Source organism: Gigantopelta aegis, chromosome 9 (genome assembly GCF_016097555.1).
Source record: "Gigantopelta aegis isolate Gae_Host chromosome 9, Gae_host_genome, whole genome shotgun sequence".
Lineage (NCBI taxonomy): Eukaryota > Metazoa > Mollusca > Gastropoda > Neomphalida > Peltospiridae > Gigantopelta > Gigantopelta aegis.
Genome location: NC_054707.1, coordinates 14240713 through 14259424, shown reverse-complemented (window position 1 = coordinate 14259424; position 18712 = coordinate 14240713). Strand labels below are relative to the sequence as shown.

The 18712-nt window shown below is 39.5% G+C and overlaps 1 protein-coding gene across 1 annotated transcript in view; it reads left to right on the top strand.

The window, feature by feature from the left end:
* LOC121381460 overlaps positions 1-18440 on the top strand; it is a 35586-nt gene extending 17146 nt beyond the window's left edge. The window contains exons 3-6 of the mRNA XM_041510778.1: positions 4767-5326; positions 6978-7796; positions 15016-15681; positions 16334-18440. Of these exons, the coding sequence (XP_041366712.1) occupies positions 4767-5326; positions 6978-7796; positions 15016-15681; positions 16334-17185 (2897 nt within the window). The 3' untranslated portion in view covers positions 17186-18440. The remainder of the gene's footprint in view (positions 1-4766; positions 5327-6977; positions 7797-15015; positions 15682-16333) is intronic.
* Positions 18441-18712: the final 272 nt, after the last annotated feature.

Sequence of the window (18712 nt, the reverse complement as noted above, 5' to 3'; positions counted from 1 at the left end):
GATTTAATTCAGTATGATCTGAACACGAAAAGCAAATGTCATAGTATGTCCCGTCTGAATGAGCTCATATAAAACGTCCCTTGCTGCTTTTCAAGAAATATATATATATATATATATATATATATATAATAAAACGTGACGGCAGCGGGTTTCCTCTTCCGCACTCCAGACTAAGTGTCGGAATGAACACGGTTCAGTCGGTTAGGTGTTCGCTTGTGGTGCTTGCATCGCAGGATCGAACCACCTCGGTGGATCCATTGAACTGGTTGGGTATTTGCTCGTTCCAACCAGGGCACCACAACTGGTCAAATGCCGTGGTGTGTCTGTGGGAAAGTGTATAAAAAATCCCTTGCTGCATAATGAAAACGGTAGCGAATTTCCTCTGATGACTACGAATCAAAATTACCAAATGTTTGACATCCAATAGCCGATGATTTATTAATCAATGTACTCTAGTGGTGTCGTTAAACAAAACCAAAACAAAACAAATATTGACGTAGTTTAAGGTTTGCTGAGACGTGTCGATAAACAATGTTTTTTCTTCTGTCATTTCCATCGTGTCGGTGCTCATAACTGTCAATCCCATCGCAAAACTGCCCCACCTTACTCGGAAATTCCCAGCATCTATTGGACATGTGTATCCTTCACCTCAACTTACTCAAACTCAAAAAACATTTCCCTGCATCTACTTGACATTTGTATCCTCTGCCACTAAATGCTTTCGAGTGCAGTTTATCCACAAACGGAGTAAAACACCACACAAAAAACACCACTAGAGCACATTGATTTATTAATAATTGGCTATTGGATGTCAAACATTTGGTAATGCTAACATATAGTCTTAGAGAGAAAACCCGGTACATTTTTACATTAGTAACAAGGGATCTTTTAGGTACATCATCCCACAGACAGAATTAGACTGAGCAGTGCACAACTATGGCAGACTATGAAAATGTTGTTTGTAGTTCTCCGCCGAAAATCTGCTATTACACACATACACACACACACACACACACACACACACACACACACACACACACACAGAGAGAGAGAGAGAGAGAGAGAGAGAGAGAGAGAGAGAGAGAGAGAGAGAGAGAGAGAGAGAGAGAGAGAGAGAGTAAAACATGAATGAATGAATGTTTAACGACACCCCAGCACGAAAAATACATCGGCTATTGGGTGTCAAACTATGGTAATGCAAACAAATAAAGTGATGATCAACATCAATATAAAAATTCAAGATTTAAATAAAAACAGTGTAAAGAACTGTGCAAAAATACAAATATCACAGATAGATACTGACTTTTACTCAAAATTTCAATTTGTGCTGTATTGGCCATTCTCAAAGAGAATGTTACACCCCTGCACCACGGTGAGGTTACAGCACGCGCAGGGGGAGAGAGACACACACACACACACAGGCACACACACACACACACACACACACACACACACACACACACACGCAGAGAGAGAGAGACAGAGACAGAGATACACATAGACACACATACATAGAGACACACACACAGAGGCACAGACACACACTCTCTCTCTCTCACACACACACCTGTATGTAAATGTAAATGTATCATTTTCGTCCGTTTGTCTGTCTACACATCCGTACAAACATTTTCAAGTATTACATTAAAATGTCCAGATACATATGTTACACGATTCTATAAATCTATATTATAATATATTATATACAAATAATTATTAATAGATAAATGTATAAATGCATATATGATGTAATGAAGCATCCTGTGATTATGTCTTGTGATATGTTGAGGTAAACCAAATCAGTAAGGCATAGACAGTAATCAAGAAAACTAAGGCACAACACAAAAATTGTCCTGGACAGACAGCCCAGATATCTGAGGTATGTGCCTAGGACAGTGTGCTTGAACCGTAATTGGATATAAGCACGAACATTAATTGAAATGAATGAATGAAACAAAATAAGGTCGGTCTGGGTCTTGTGAATCTAGCGCTGCTTAAATGTAGCACATGTTCTAATAACTGGTATGTCGTCTGCTAACAGATCTGTAATAGTTCGCGCCACAGCAGACGCGTCTTGTTTTGTTTCATTCTATGCAGGGTGTTTCTTTTTCAGCTCGTACCATACTCTCCAAACCCAGACCGAAACCCAGCTTTTGTGTGCTTCGGGCCTTAATAGGATCCTATTTACGTGCCCATCTGCCAGCTAGTAAACCAATTCGATGCCAAAATCAGAATAATACTTGTTTTGTGATTAGCGGACACCGTAGCAATCTCTTCAGATGTTACAAGAGACTGGTCGCTATATCCGGTGTAGATGCAACACAAACTGTACTAAGTAAAGGACAAATTAATAATGCTAAATGGAGTTTACCTGAGACTTGGTGGACATTCACAATGTACTATAAACCACAAATCAAAATAATTGCTCTGACGGAATTAATAAACAGAAGAAAGGAATGTAAAGTAATTAAAAATATTACTGCTGGCAAAGTGAAGAAAAAGTGAGAAACATTAAACTTAAACAATTCATATTATTATTATTATTATTATTATTATATTATGATTTATCATTAATATAATATTATACGTTAACTAATAATTAATGTATTAAATACATTATTGCATCTTAAATCATAACATGTTGTGTTTGTTTTGACTTTATTAAAAGTATTTTATGTTGGTAATATAAAAATGTGTGGGCACGTGAATGGTCCATAAAATAATACCTGGGTCGAGACCCAACTTGTACTCTAATCCGAGTTCAAGGTTAGTCCCTCTAATTTGAATTCTCAGAATAAAGCAAACTGTTTCTTAAAACCAATGCTATGCATTGTCTAGTTAGTTTATACGTATTAAAAACTCAATCTTCAACACCACCCCTCACCCCGCTAAAAACCAACAGCCTGCAAAAAGAAAACAATTAGTAAAAAGAAAATCAAAATACACACTCCCTATCTCCCCCTAAAACCAACAAACAAAACAACTCAACAACCAATGACGCCATCCTCTAACCCCCAGCCCCCAACAACAAACAAACAAACAAACAACAACCCTAAACATCCAAACAAAACAAGAAAAAACAAAAACAAAAACAAAACAAAACAAAAACAAATAACTGCAACGACGAAAAAAACCCAACAAATAATAATTTTAAAAAAGGAGAAAGAAGGTAAAAAAAGGTAAAGGATAACAATATAGCTGAAAACCGCCGAAAAACAACCTGTAGTTATGATGACTGGCGTCTATTATAAAAGACAGGGATCTGGTCAACTACCGGACAAAGAAAGCATCTGGCTGCAAACGAAACCTTCCATACAGGACGCGAAGGATTTGGTTCCCGTTACAATTGCGTCCGTGGTACCTTCAAAGAAAATGTGTTGATCAACACGAGGGGATGACACGCTAGACGGCCAGGGTAATACCACCAGCCGTGTCCGAGTTGACGTATGTATCTATCTCTTCCACACAGGATCACACCGCTGTAACAGCCGGATCAGGCGAAGCTTGTAAAAAGAAACATGAATCTCTTCCTCCAGCATTTTTGTGTCGGCAAATAACTGTATTTATGTCAAGGTAGAGCGCTGTGTTTTCTAACGCCAGGCAGAACACACTGTTGTAATGACACAAACTCACTGAACTGCGTTTAAATGTCAGCGGAAGACAGTTATCTTTGAAGACTAGTATAATATGGACACATTTTATTTGAAAACAGAAAAAACCTATTTGTATACACACATACCTGTGGTTATTTGTTTATCTGTCTGTCTATCTATCTTATCAACCTCTCTCTATTTCTGTGTGTATGACTTATGTCTGTCTGTCTGTCTGTCTCTCTCTGTCTCTCTCTCTCTCTCTCCCTCTCACACACACTCTCTCACACACACTCTCTCACACACACACTCTCTCTCTCTCTCTCTCTCTCTCTCTCTCTCTCTCTCTCTCTCTCTCTCTCTCTCTCTCTCTCTCTCTCTCTCTCTCTCTCTCTCTCTCTCTCTCTCTACATATATATCAAATGCCAAAAACACTATATTGCAATACCAAGGGAGAGCAAAATACGTTTAAAACATGTTATTGCACAGGAAGAAGTGGACAGAAGTTCGTTAACTTACAAGGTCCTTCCCCCGTGTTTATATCACAGCAACACAAAGCATTATAACAATATAATAATAGAATGTAGTTACTGTCGATACTGTGTAGGGACAAAACTAGTTAAATAAGAGAAATAAGACTTTTGCCCTTAAAGAAAAGAAATACGTTGAGACAGTATTTACAGCTTTTTCGTCCGGTTAAAAAAATATATCTGTTTATGTTTTTTTGAAAAGAAGATAAAGTAATTTAAAAAGTTTTACGCTCAACTGGAGACGTTATGTGACAATAACATCAACAGCTTTAAGAAACAAGGCGAGTCCACTTCCACACTTAACAGGGTAGTTGCAACGGAAATGCATGATATTATGTATACTATTATATTATAATTAGCATACAGGACCTTGCTGTTGCTCAATTCAATACAGATTATGCGACAATCTTCAGTTGGTGCCCTGTTTAAAGTTTGTGAATGGAACACCGTTATAATTCGAACACACCAGAACACCCTGCACTAGGCATTTGTTAGTTTGCATAATTTATTACTCGTGTCTTAAAGAGGTAGCGTGAAGGCACACACACACACACATATGGGATACATGTGCGGGAAAAGATCCACTTTCTTGTGGAAACATTCCTGAAAAAAAATTACACATAAAAAACACCCAATATGTCAAAAGAAAACGGGGAGAGAGGTCTTGGGAAAAGTAGTGTTTTAAATGCAATACTACCAGGAGCGGACTACGACACAAAACAAGGCAAGGTGAAGGTCAACTTGGCCATCTCCAAAGAGGTCGTCTGCTTCAACATCGGCGGGACGAGGTTTGAGACGTACCGCAACACTCTTCACCGCTTACCCAACAGTCCTCTGGCGAACGAGGAGTTCCTGCAGAAACACTACCGAGAGAACCACAAGGAATATTTCTTTGACAGAGACCCGGATGTGTTCAAGGCCATCATGAACTACCTGAGGACTGGAGAGCTGCATCTTCCGTCCTGGGTGTGTGGGGCAGCGGTGACCCACGAGCTGCAGTACTGGGGAGTCCAAGAGGACGAGATCGAAGCCTGCTGCTGGAATAACTACACGTCATGGAACTCTACCCTCGAGGCTCTCAGGGAGCTGGATAGACACCGCAGAGTGACCTATGTCAGCCATGGTGGCAACAGAGGAGCCTGGCCCGTATTTCAGGCGAAGGTCTGGAAGATGTTGACCCTTCCACGGTCATCACTGGCAGCTAAGGTAATGTTATTCGTAGAAGAAATGTAGACATACTAAAATTGCAAATTAGTAATAAAACGTATCATAGAATCTAACAAGAATTAATCATAGATCAGTGATTTCTGAACATAATTTCGCCCTTATTTCGTAGGTGCTGAGAAGTGCATATAAGTATGTCGTATAGTCCATCTGAACAATATTAGAGATAATTGTCTTCTTTTCAGAAATATTTAACATGGTGTAAGTTCCATTAAAGAATTTCCCGTTTTAAAAACCGATCACCAAGCGTATCAAATTTCTCCCATACTCTGCAATATAACATGGCATACGAAATCATTCAGACACTTTGTAGCCCAACTTACTTTTTTTTAAGCCATGTCAAATCTTTGATCATCATGTCCCAGCATCGTCAGCTTGTACCTTAATGCATTCAGTCCAGTGCACTCTAAATTCACTATCCCGGCATGATAGAAAGTTCCATGTTCAAGCTGTGCTTCTGTGTTGAAGGATTGAATTCCTCGATGGACTTATTCTTTGAGTAAATCCCCCCGTCCCATCCAGTACCTCACGACTGTGGAAAAGTGTATATATAACAAATCCATTGATGCTAATGTAAAAATATAGCGTGTGTCCTTAAAAGATTGTCATATAAACAAATCCATTGATGCTAATGTAAAAATGTAAGGGGTGTCCTTTAAAGACTGTGTCAGAACTACCAACTGTTTGATATGCAGTAGCCGATGATCAATAAATCGGTGAGCTCTAATGGTGTCGTTAAACAAAATAAACTTTCACTGTCATGTTATGGTAATATTTGACACGTCATGTTCAACATTATGAATAATGAAGGAAAAACAGTGTCACCACAGGACTAATATACCATTGATCATTGTAACATGTCTTAAATGTATATTATTTCAACATTATATAACACCTTTGTTGATTAATTGGGCATCATGCAAAGTAGGGGAATGACCTGGTAAATCTAAAAATGAGAAAAACTCAAGTTTTGACAAACTTCGACTTGCTATCATAGGTTTAGTTTTTCACTCGTATGTGTGTTGGCCACATCTTCATTGATTTGCTTCAGCGTTATGGCTCTTATGTTGTAAATGGAACTATTGAATCAATAAAATAGAGTACGCTCCTTTAAACTGATAATAATGTGTTGTCTTTTCAAATCGTATCAGTGAACAATGGTACTAATAGTAGGACGTGGATAGTTTAATTGTTTAAGACAGAACATCATTTAGTTACGTACGTATAAAGAAATAATTCAAGGAAGGAAATATTTCAACGTGCCAGTTTCTTCGCCCAAGACGGGAGAACAATTGAGAAGGGGAAAAAGGCGAATAGTCTCCCAGATTTAAATCAAAAAGCGTAAGGATACACAGGCAGCCCGATTCGAGGACGGAAGGAAGACGAAGACGCGAGGTAGTTACGAACCCCAGTCTTGGACACGTCCACCGGGGAATCGCCGAGAGTGTGCCCAATACAGTCGTGCTTAAACCTTCAGTGGACGTAAGCACGAGTCAAATGGTTGATTGGTTACGGACGTTTTTAACGCCCCGTGTATAGTCCATATAAAGATATGTTTTAAACTGATAATAACACTATATTATTTGTTTTGTGTTGCCACATGAATGAATCATTCCGCTTCTCCTTCTTGTAGGTCTATGGAATCATCTCCTTCATGTTTGTCTGCCTCTCCTTGTTCTCATTCTACGCTGGGACGCACGAGGCGTTCCAGGTCTCCTCGGAGACGTCCATCCAAGGAAACGTCTCACACCCAGCAACCAACAAATCGGGTGATGATCCGCAGACGGAGATACACCCATCCTTGTTCGTCATCGATCTGGTTTGCCTCGTGTACTTCATGGCCGAGCTCAGCTGCCGGTTCTTGTTCTCGCCGGACAAAAAGAAGTTCTGGAAGATGCCCCAGACTGCACAGGACGTGATTGCGCTGATTGCGGACCTCATTGAAGCGATTTATCGTCTGTCTCTGGGCGTCCACAATGCGTCAAACATCAACGAGCTGGTCATGCTGCTGAAAGTAGTGCGCATCCTCAGATTCTTCCGCCTCATGAATTACGTCACGGGACTATGGATTCTCTTCTACACGCTGAAGTCGAGCATCAAGGAGCTGCTGTTGATGATGTTGTTCCTCTTCGTGGGCACGATGGTGTTCGCGTCTCTCATCTACTTCGCCGAAGACAGGAAGGTATTCTCCAGCATTCCGCTGAGCTTCTGGTGGGCGCTTATCACCATGACGACCGTGGGGTACGGGGACATGTATCCCGTTACGAAGTGGGGCTACGTGATTGGCTCCGTTGCTGCTATTTCCGGCCTGATTATGATTGGCTTCACTGTTCCCGTTTTGGTTAACAACTTTCTTTTATACTATACCCACACGACCTCGACACTGGATCGTGAGGAGAAACGAAGAAACAAAAGGAACAGACCGGACAAAACGACGGCTAAGACTGCACTCTAAGTAATGGGAAAAGTACAAGTTAATATTTTTGTTGTTGACAAGATTTCACTTACATTGAAACGAGAAGCATCTAATAAGAAGGCAGCAGAACGTAACACCAATAGATAATCTTTAAGAAATTAAGAAGAAAAAAACCCTTTAAAAATGTCTGCTACCCCTACCGAACAACAGCAAAAGATGTTTTAAATGTATTTTTCCGGAGAAAACACCCCCCCCCCCCCCCCCAGTACATAAAACGACTTTTGATACACCAGTCAATATGACACTGGATGGGATGGGAATCCATAGGGTACAATCAATCATGCGACCCATAAGATCCACCGCTAGCACTGATAAAAATACACGTTATAATAAACGCTGACATATATAGCGATATAAGCTGTCACATAGACAGTTATTATCATAATACTAGTGTGAGTAATTGCAGAAGTCACGAAGGATCACACACATGCAGGGCCTCATATAACCTGTGTTCCCACTGGCAACACAACAAACGAGCAGATGCAAAATATGACATTGTTATTTCACACACACACACACACACACACACACACACACACACACACACACACACACACACACACACATATATATATATATATATATATATATATATATATATATATATATATATATGCGTGGAGAAATCGATTTAAAGACATGAGACTGGCTACGCCAAAGCCACGTCATCTAATGGAATTAATATAACTGAAATTGATTGCTCCGCGACGTGTGTTAATCATCCATAGATAAGTATAAAACAATTATAATAAAACAATTAAAGCAAGACAGAATGATATCTAACGCCACTCATGTAGTATTATTTATGCTATATATACATACAATCGATAAACAATATATTTCATGTAGGCTAATCATAGTTTGTAGTAGTGTTTTTGTGTTACAAAGGACGTATGTGTATTGGAGAAGGTGTTGACAGTCTCGACAACAAAGGGTTCGAACATGTTTAAGAGAAAAGACCGAGAGATGAAAGACAATTTTGAATATGGGGCTGTATGAAATTAAAACTGCGCAATAACGTGTTTTATTACTTTATTTTAAACTTTATCATTCAAAACTATACAATGAATGATTGGAAGTTCAACGACAACCCAGCATATCCACAGAAAAAAGGAAAGGAATATTTGTTTAACGACATCTGAATGAACAAAAGTAAGGAAATGTTTTATTTAACGACGCACTCAACACATCTGAATGAATGAAGGAAAGTAAGGAAATGTTTTATTTAACGACGCACTCAACACATCTGAATGAATGAATGAATGAATGTTTAATGAAAAAATTAAATACACATCGTTGTCACCGACTAGACGCTGGTAGGTACTGCGTTCGCATGCCGGTACCGGTTTGTGTGTATAGTGCTTTATAGATTTAATGGGGAGGCGTAAAACCCTTACACCAACTTCACTCACACTAACCACTAACCTACTGTCCTGGACAGATAACGATGATCGCTGAGATGTGTGCCCAGGACAGCGTGCTTAAATCTTAATATATAAGATATAAGCATAAAAGATTTAAAAAGATTTTTAAAAATGAAATAAAATGCGTTCATATTTTAGTTTAAAATGCGTTTCTTGTTAACGCTTGTAACCGATACAATTCTACACTCATGCCAGAGACGTAACACAACACACATGCAGTGAAGGAGACATATTACGACACCATTTGCTAAAATCATAGATGTCGGAGGTTGACAGCAACTGGGGGAGAGGGTAACTGAGGTGTGTCTGTGTGTGTGTGTGTGTGTGTGTGTGTGTGTGTGTGTGTGTATGTGTATGTGTGTGTGTGTGTGTGTGTGTGTGTGTGTGCGTGCGTCTGTCTGTATGTGTGTGTGTGTGTGTGTGTGTGTGTGTGTGTGTTTGTACGTCTATGTATTCGTGTGCATGTTGTGTGTGCCTCTCTCTCTCTCTCTCTCTCTCTCTCTCTCTCTCTCTCTCTCTCTCTCTCTCTCTCTCTGTCTTACTCTTTCTCTCCCCCTCTTTCTCTGTGCCATTTTTCTTTCATTTTCTGCCCCCTCTCTCTCCCCTCGTCCTGTGTGACACTTTGTTACTCTGCTCACATGTCATTCTTTGTCATTCAGAACAAACATTAACATTGTCGCCTATGGGATTTTATTTGGTGTAATGCAACCATAGGTGACCAAACACACACTGGAATTGCTGGAATATATAGATAATTTAAGAAAGAAGTTGTGAGGAATATGTAATTTAAAAGTTTAAAAAAGGCAAACACCGGGGTCTCGTTCCATGAAGCGATCTTAGCGTTAAGATCTCCGTAAGTACATAAAATAGTTATTCACCTGAGGTGATCTTAGCGCTAAGATTGCGCCTTGGAACAGGGCCTAGATTTGTATTTGTAAAAGGTATATGATAAAAAAGAAAACATTGTATTTTGTGTAATTGGATTTGTTCGGTTTGGCAATAAATAAGGCAAAATGTTTATACAAGTGTTAGGTTTACTGTGTGTTTTATAGCAACTTCACACATACAATAGCAATAACAAGAAAAAATAGAGTAGTGCGTTTTTCAAAGGAGTTCAGCAAAAACCCACAATTTATCTCATTTTTACATTCTTTTGTTCTGTTTTACATTTTGTTTACGTAAACAGTGTACGCGCCACACACGCAGTATCAAAACATTTAATTAAACTAAATAACAAAAAGATAACAACAACAACTTAAATTGAATCATTCGCTCCATCACATGACATAACAATTTCATTATAGCCTGTTTTTAAATAGCGTTGTTGTTTATCGCGAAGGTGAAAATGTTCTTACAGCATTTACGTACGTCTTGTAAGAAACGCTGGGCCTTGAAATTCCGAGGTAGACTAAACACAGAACATTTTAGGTATACACGTATATCACCAGGGCAGTACGTAGCCTAAATTAAGAGGGGGTGACAGTACAAACAGAATCAGCCCACAGTAATAGCAGTTATTCTCTAGCAAGACTAAAATAGCAATTTAAGACTAAAAAAGACCCTTTTAAATTTTCCTATTTGAGGGTGTAATTGCTACCCCTTGCAGCGGCGGACCCAGTAAATGATTTAGGGAGGGATAAATTAAATAAATATTGTAAATACATTATTAATCAGGAGCTTTTGTTTTTAAGTGGGCAGGTACCCCTCCTATGGACCCGCCCTGGTATTGTTAGCCACTATCCACCAATTATCATCCTGGAAAAGCAGCCGAGATCTGTGCCAAGACCAGCGTACTTGAACCGTTGGAATGAACATAAATTGAAATGATGAAGTATAGAGTAAAAAACCATAGGGAAATGTATACAAGACCGCCATTTTGCACTGTGTTCACTATATTAAATGACATGTTATATTAAACAAACCTAAATAAACAACAGTTTCACACGTTTCATGGCGTAAGAGTTTTGGTGACGCCACATGACACGCGTCACTCTTGAAAAACAATAGCCCGGTTTACGGGAGTATCTGAAGAATGTCAACAGTAGACTAAGACATGCATTTAACCTCTTAACAAAAGAAAATGGCATTGATATTAACATTTGTTGGTTGATTTTGACCATAAAATGAACAAGCTAAAACATTGTTTCATCAAATCGATCATACATTACAATCTGCGTGTAGTCCCGTAAAACCCGGGACAGACATGCTCGAAACCCTAGTGGTATATGAACATGTCAAAATTCACCCACCCACCAACCACTAGTCCGGTTCGCGGTCAGTCGAGGATACACAATAATTACATTGTCGACGTTTCCACGAGACCAACTTTGTTAAACATGTTTATGATACACCAGGTTGTTTTACCGTTATAGATAGCAGCACACCAAATAGTATGTCACCGGGTCAATATTTGTATTTTTGCACAGTTCTTTACACTGTTTTTATTTAAATCTTGAACGCAGTTAACACCACCAATTCTGCTACTGGTGATAAATGTGACAGTGTTTGCTTCATCTGGCCAGTAAATTCATGTAATATAATTTGAACTAGTGTCAATGTACCAGCAACTATTGTGCTTGAAACATGTACGAGGTCCCATAAAAAAAATAGGATGACAAATTTGTTTGAAACTATGATAGTCAACGTCGCTGCCCGTTAAGTCTGATACAAACAACTTAACCCCCCCCCCCCCCCCCCCCCCCCCCCGCCGATTTTCGTTAAAGGCGGTGGTGGTAGTATTTATATCCTTGGTCTATAATATATGTTGATTGAAACGCTGCGTGTTGCAGTTTTAGCCATATGTTACTATTGTATTGTATTGTATATACATATATAAATATACAAATATATATATATATATATATATATATATATCAGAGGGTGGTGAAATAGACAAACAAAGAATGACATGTGAGCAGAGTAACAAAGTGTCACACAGGACGAGGGGAGAGAGAGGGGGCAGAAAATGACACGCAGAGAAAGACGGGGACAGAGAGAGTAAGGCAGAGAGAGAGAGAGAGAGAGAGAGAGAGAGAGAGAGAGAGAGAGAGAGAGAGAGAGAGAGAGAGAGAGAGAGAGAGACGGTGTGTGTGTGTGTGTGTAGTGGTCTTACACCTACCCACTGAGTCGCCAAAACTCGCTCTGGGTGGGAGCCGGTACCGGGAGGCGAACCCAGTACCTACTAGCTACCTAGTTCATTTGATGATAAGCATTTGATAAACCAGGGGCCCTCGGTATTGCTAAGTACGCTCAATTCAGTACATATGTGTCAGCAGCCTTAGAAACACAGGCGACCTAGATACGACATCACCAACACTAACAAGAAAGAAGTTCACTTTATGAATAAACATACTAATTATGTTCATCTGTTAAAGGAACTGTCTTGCACCCATTGTAAAATGTTCCCAATAACAGAGCCTTTTTAGCGACTTAAACTTACATATTAAATTTTAATATATTTTCTTGTTTAGAAAACCAGCCTCTGTTAATCCAATGGTTGAGCGGTCATGTGTTTACGTTTGTAACAGTAATTTCTATTTTTTATTTTGCTGATACATGTATATATTTTTCGTACGAACGAAATAAACTGGGAGGTAAAATCGAGGGCCGGAAAAAACCACAGAAACTTAAAGAAAATTCGCTTCTTAACCATTTAAAGAGTTTTAGAAAGTTAACTACTCAGACACATAGACTTGTCGTGATGCACAGGCTTGAAATAAAAATAAAAATAGCCCAATGGGCCCACCGACGGGGATCGATCCTAGTTACAGTGGCAACAGATTCAGGAAAATCCCTTTAAAGAGTGGATTTTCGGAGCACTTCGAATTCGGTTTAGTTCGTAGCCCCGCCCAGCATGATACCCACATGTTGACCCGAACCTGTACACTGACCTCAGTTAAGCAACTAGCGTGTTGTGGAGTGACGGTTTTAATCTTAACACCGGTTTGACAGGATTTACACAATCTTCTATATTGATCGTAACATCGTAAAAACCGGCGGACCAAGTCGTCGTGATGGAATCAAAAGAGCACACGAAAAGACAGCACAAACAGGTGTGTCATATTACACTTTAACGAAAGCATAACTCGCCAGTGAGTTTATTTCTTAACTTGAACGACTCTGTGGGCGACATAGTATTGGGGAAAAAAATCAAACATACACAAGAAAAAAAAAAACGAACCGACCCCCCCACCAAAGGAAACAAACAACCTCCAACCCGCAGAAACAACACCCCCCCCACCCCCCACCCCTGGAAATCTCAACCAACCAACCAACCAAACAAACAAACCAAACAGATTACTGTTCATGGTGGTTTTTCAAGAGACATTAAAATAAGAATATTTGGTAAACTCCCCCCCCCCCCAAAAAAAAAAACCCCAAACAACCCAACACCCACACCAAAAACTCCCACAAAAAACAAAAAAACCAACAAAAGAAACCTTCAACGACTTGAATAACATTTAAATTGATTTCTTCAAAAGTCATTTAGAACATTTTGCAGTTAAGCGTAAAGAGCATTTTCATTTTTGTTTTAAAATAAGTAAACGTAAAATAGCTTTTGTACATATAAATCTGTACTTCTAGTAGTTAGTGTTGATATCGGTATTTACAAGTAAGCAAACGTGTAGGATTGGTTGTGTATATAAAACAATTGTTTTAGTATCTAGTTGTTAGTTTCCTAGTAAGTTAGTTGGTAGAATCGTAATGACTGGTTATCGGATTCACATTATTTAAAGTGAAACATTAATAATTTGATACACACCTAATCAGAAGTATAGATTTTAGAACTAGATTTGCAAAATCTTTTAGAAAAGGTAGGAATAGATGTTTCACGACACCCCATCACGAAATATACATCAGCTATTGGGTGTCAAACTATGGTATATGCAAACATTAAGTGATAATTCACCATTGAATGGTAGAATGAAAACAGAAGAACACAAAAAGAAGAACAAGAGAGAGAGAGAGAGAGAGAGAGAGAGAGAGAGAGAGAGAGAGAGAGAGAGAGAGAGAGAGCGCGAGCAGAATAAAGAGTAAATAAACAATATGTCAACACCGACCCCCACTACCCCCCACCAACCCCCCCCCCCCACAAAGCCCCCAAAAAACAAAAAAACAAAGACAAAACAAACAAGAAAAAATCCAAACAAACATCGCCGAAAGAAAAATGAAAAACACACACACACACAAAAAAAAACAATAACAAAAAGTCAACAGAAATAAACCACAACCAAAAACAACTAAACGCTGTTTGTTACAGGTTGTTAAATTAATTTTATAATTTTGCTTAAACAATTTTTAGATTGTCTTGTACAGATAGGCTCTGATATGCTAATAAATTTGTCGTTTGTCGCCTTTTAGCCGCAAGCTACAAATCAAAACAAAATCGCCACATCTTTTCATCTGCTTATTGGCAGGACTCATGCACTGTATAAACCTTTCCCTTCTGTCGGCGCAGTTATGTGACAATGACACATAAACATTTTTGAGAGGTCGGTCAAGTCTATTTTCAGATATGTTGGGGGGAGGGTTGTCAAAGCAATATATCTGACACGTATATGTAACAGTAAACAGCAGTCACGAATGAATTTGGAGGTTAAATGTTTTTGATAAAAGTGCCTACCAGTGATAATACAGTTTACTTTTGGAACTAGTTATGGAAAACCATTGAAGCGTAGCACGCCGTAACACCCTTCAAAAAGGGAGTGTGAGTCTGCATATAATGTATTACCAAACAAGATTATTAAAGACGACCTCCAGTAGTTTGAAAGGCTGACATTAAATTTTGGCGGAGAAAAATACACATAAAACAACATTGCAACGTAGTTATTTTCGGACATTTTCTAGAAAACAATATGCCAAGAGACAGCGAAGGTAGAGGTCTTGGGAAGCAGAGTATCCTGAGTGCCATACTACCGGGCGCCCAGTACGACGAGAAACACGGAAAGGTGACTCTCCACTTGGCTATCTCTAACGAAGTCGTCTGCTTCAACATCGGCGGGACGAGGTTTGAGACGTACCGCAACACTCTTCACCGCTTACCCAACAGTCCTCTGGCGAACGAGGAGCTCCTGCAGAAACACTACCGAGAGAACCACAAGGACTACTTCTTCGACAGAGACCCGGATGTTTTCAAGGCCATCATGAACTACCTGAGGACTGGAGAGCTGCATCTGCCGTCCTGGGCGTGTGGGGCAGCGGTGAAAAGCGAGCTGGAATTCTGGGGAGTGGAAGAGGACGAGATCGAAGCCTGCTGTTGGAATAACTATTCTTCGTGGAATTCTACCCTTGAAGCTCTCAGAGAACTGGAAAAGAATCTAAAAGCGGCTGCTGGTGATTTCAGCCATGTTGGTGAAAAAAGAGAAGGGAAATGGCCAGCGTTTCAAACAAAGGTTTGGAAAATGTTCAACAGTCCGAAGTCATCACTGGCAGCTAAGGTAATTATGTTCTAGTACTAAAAAACACAAAGTGTATCCTGACATGACACGTTCTGCGTTTACCCGCTACTTGTAATTCTATATATGAAGAAACGGACACTAAATGGTGTCAGTGATGTTTAGCAACCATAGTTTCAAGATCGGCTATATCAGTTCTGGCCATTTTAATTGAAATGTCTTAACACATATATCTGCTGAAAGTCTTTCTGTACCGGCCTTGGAGGCTTGGTTGTTCAGCCTTCAGTATTAAGCCTGGTAGGTATTAAATTTGGATCCCTGTACCGGATTCCTATTTTAACGACTCGATGGGGGAGAAGTGAGATCATTACACTGACTTGCGTTTCTCTAACCACTCTCCTATATATATATATATATATATATATATATATATATATATATATATATATATATATATATATATATATATTCGAGAGAGAGAGAGAGAGAGAGAGAGAGAGAGAGAGAGAGAGAGAGAGAGAGAGGGGGGAGAGGGAGAGAAGACAAACAGACAGACGACAGAGAGAAACAGATGTCGAAAAAGTGAAGAAAAAAATGTCGAGGGAAGAGAGAAAAGGAGTGAGGGAAAGAGATGGCTAGAAAAGGCATTTATTTATTTGTTTCTCGCATTTATATATACTTATGTTTGTTTCAGGTATACGGAGTTATATCCTTCACGTTTGTCGGTCTGTCTATATTCTCCTTTTGTGCTGAGACCCACGAAGCATTCCATGTTTCTACAGGCAACTTCTCCGAGGAAAATCAGCCACCAACCCAGATACACCCATCTTTATTAATTATTGACTTGATTTGCCTCGTGTTTTTCCTCGTCGAATTCATCTGCAGATTTATATTCTCGCCCAACAAGATCAAGTTTTGGAAAATGTCTCGGACCATACAGGATGTGATCGCTTTGATTCCAGACCTCACTGAAGTGATCTACCGGTTGGCTCTGGCTCACAACAACCTACAGAACATCAACAAGATCGTCAAACTTATCAGAGTGGTGCGTATTCTGAGGTTCTTCCGCCTCATGAACTACGTCACGGGACTGTGGATTCTCTTCTACACGCTGAAGGCGAGCATCAAGGAGCTGCTGTTGATGATGTTGTTCCTCTTCGTGGGCACGATGGTGTTCGCGTCTCTCATCTACTTCGCCGAAGACAGGAAGGTATTCTCCAGCATTCCGCAGAGCTTCTGGTGGGCGCTTATCACCATGACGACAGTGGGGTACGGAGACATGTATCCCGTTACGAAGTGGGGCTACGTGATTGGTTCCATTACTGCCGTTTCCGGCCTGATTATGATTGGCTTCACTGTTCCGGTTTTGGTTAATAATTTTGTTTTATATTACAGCCACACGTCGTCGTCACTTGTGCGAGAGGATAATCGAAAGAATAAAAAGAAACTGGTGGAGAAACATTTAGGAAAGTCTTCTTTACGTCATGAACCGGAGTGTCTTTTGTTAGGGCAGATATCACGTAATTCCATTGACGTACGCTTATAAAAACACCATTTTATGGCAGATAGAGTGGTGAAATATGGAAACATGTGTTGATAGACTAAAGTAACAAAACAATAGTTATTACACGACAATGGAATATTCTCGATTTTCAATCGTGAGAAACCTTGTTAAATAGTGCAAAATATTACGCCGTGGTAATTATGTTGTTTGGCTTTAATACCATATCGCTATTAATGAAGACGTACACGCTATTATAATAAAAATAATGATACAATCACAGCTATATGTATTCCAACGAGCAATGCCATTTGCTAGTTTCGATTTAGTAAACTGGTCTGAGAGTGGCAGTCCTCTTTGTGTCGGTGCAGGAAGTGTATATTGTCTAGTAAAGGATCTCATCGTGAGTGGGTGTCCTCCTATAGATGAGGTACTAAACAGAGATTCATGGAATAAAACTCAATTTTGCCAAATGCCATTTCCACTCTGCATTGTGTAGTGTAGAGATACGGTTCTGATAGCGGATAACGGGTTTAACGTTGAGATTTCAAATAATCTGATATTATGGTAGGCGCTTAAACATGTACACCATTTACAAAAACCAAAACAAAACAACAACAAAAGAAACGGAACGAAAAGATTTTACCAAGTTCCATAAATCACTATCATGCGTTTGCTTCCTTTGAAAACAGTCGGCAAGAATATATGTTACACCCACTACCACTCGCAAGATTAGAAGGGGCTGGAGGTGACTTGTAAAGCGATTGCCTGAGGTGCAATGGGTCACAAGATCGATCGTGCTCAATGGACTCGTTTTTTTCAATGCCATTGTCCCACGCCTGGTAAACTAAGTACCAGTGGGGAAGACCCAAAGCTGCTTTATCGGTCAGGATAGTAGCCTATGTGGCCATAGTGAGGTTTCCTCTCTATCGATCAAATCGTGAAATAACCGTCGGTTAAACACGAACGAGTTTTTTGTATTGACCAGATATTGAAATAACCGCATCTAAGACATCAACTAATCGTAGTTTACTATGTGCCCAGGTGTCGTTAAATATATGACCCTGTCCTTCGTCCCCAAGAACAGCCAGACCAATCAGAATGAAAGGGCCACATTTTGAGTTCAATGGACATTACAACAATCGTGATGACATGCAATCACTGTTGACGGATTAGTAATAGCAGATGTCCAAGAAATGCTGGGCTCACCCTATCCATGGTCACATCAGCCAGTTGCTAATATTTATACAAAGTGTCTACATCTTTTAGTCTTTGGCTAATAAAATATTCCTTAAATTGACCGCATTTTAATAATTTTTAAAGAAATACTTAATATACCTGAACATTTGCTAAGCCAAAGTCTGTTCCATTGTGAGCAGTGGAAATTCTGCTTCATCGGAGGCACCTGTTAGGTACCTGTTAGGCACATTGCCTATATTGACCTAGTCCGATGTTATGACCTAAATAATGAAACTTAAAGGGACATTCCTGAGTTTGCTGCAATTTTGTAGGATGTTATCGACTAACAGAGACATTTTAACGATTGTAATTACATATCAAATACATTTTTAT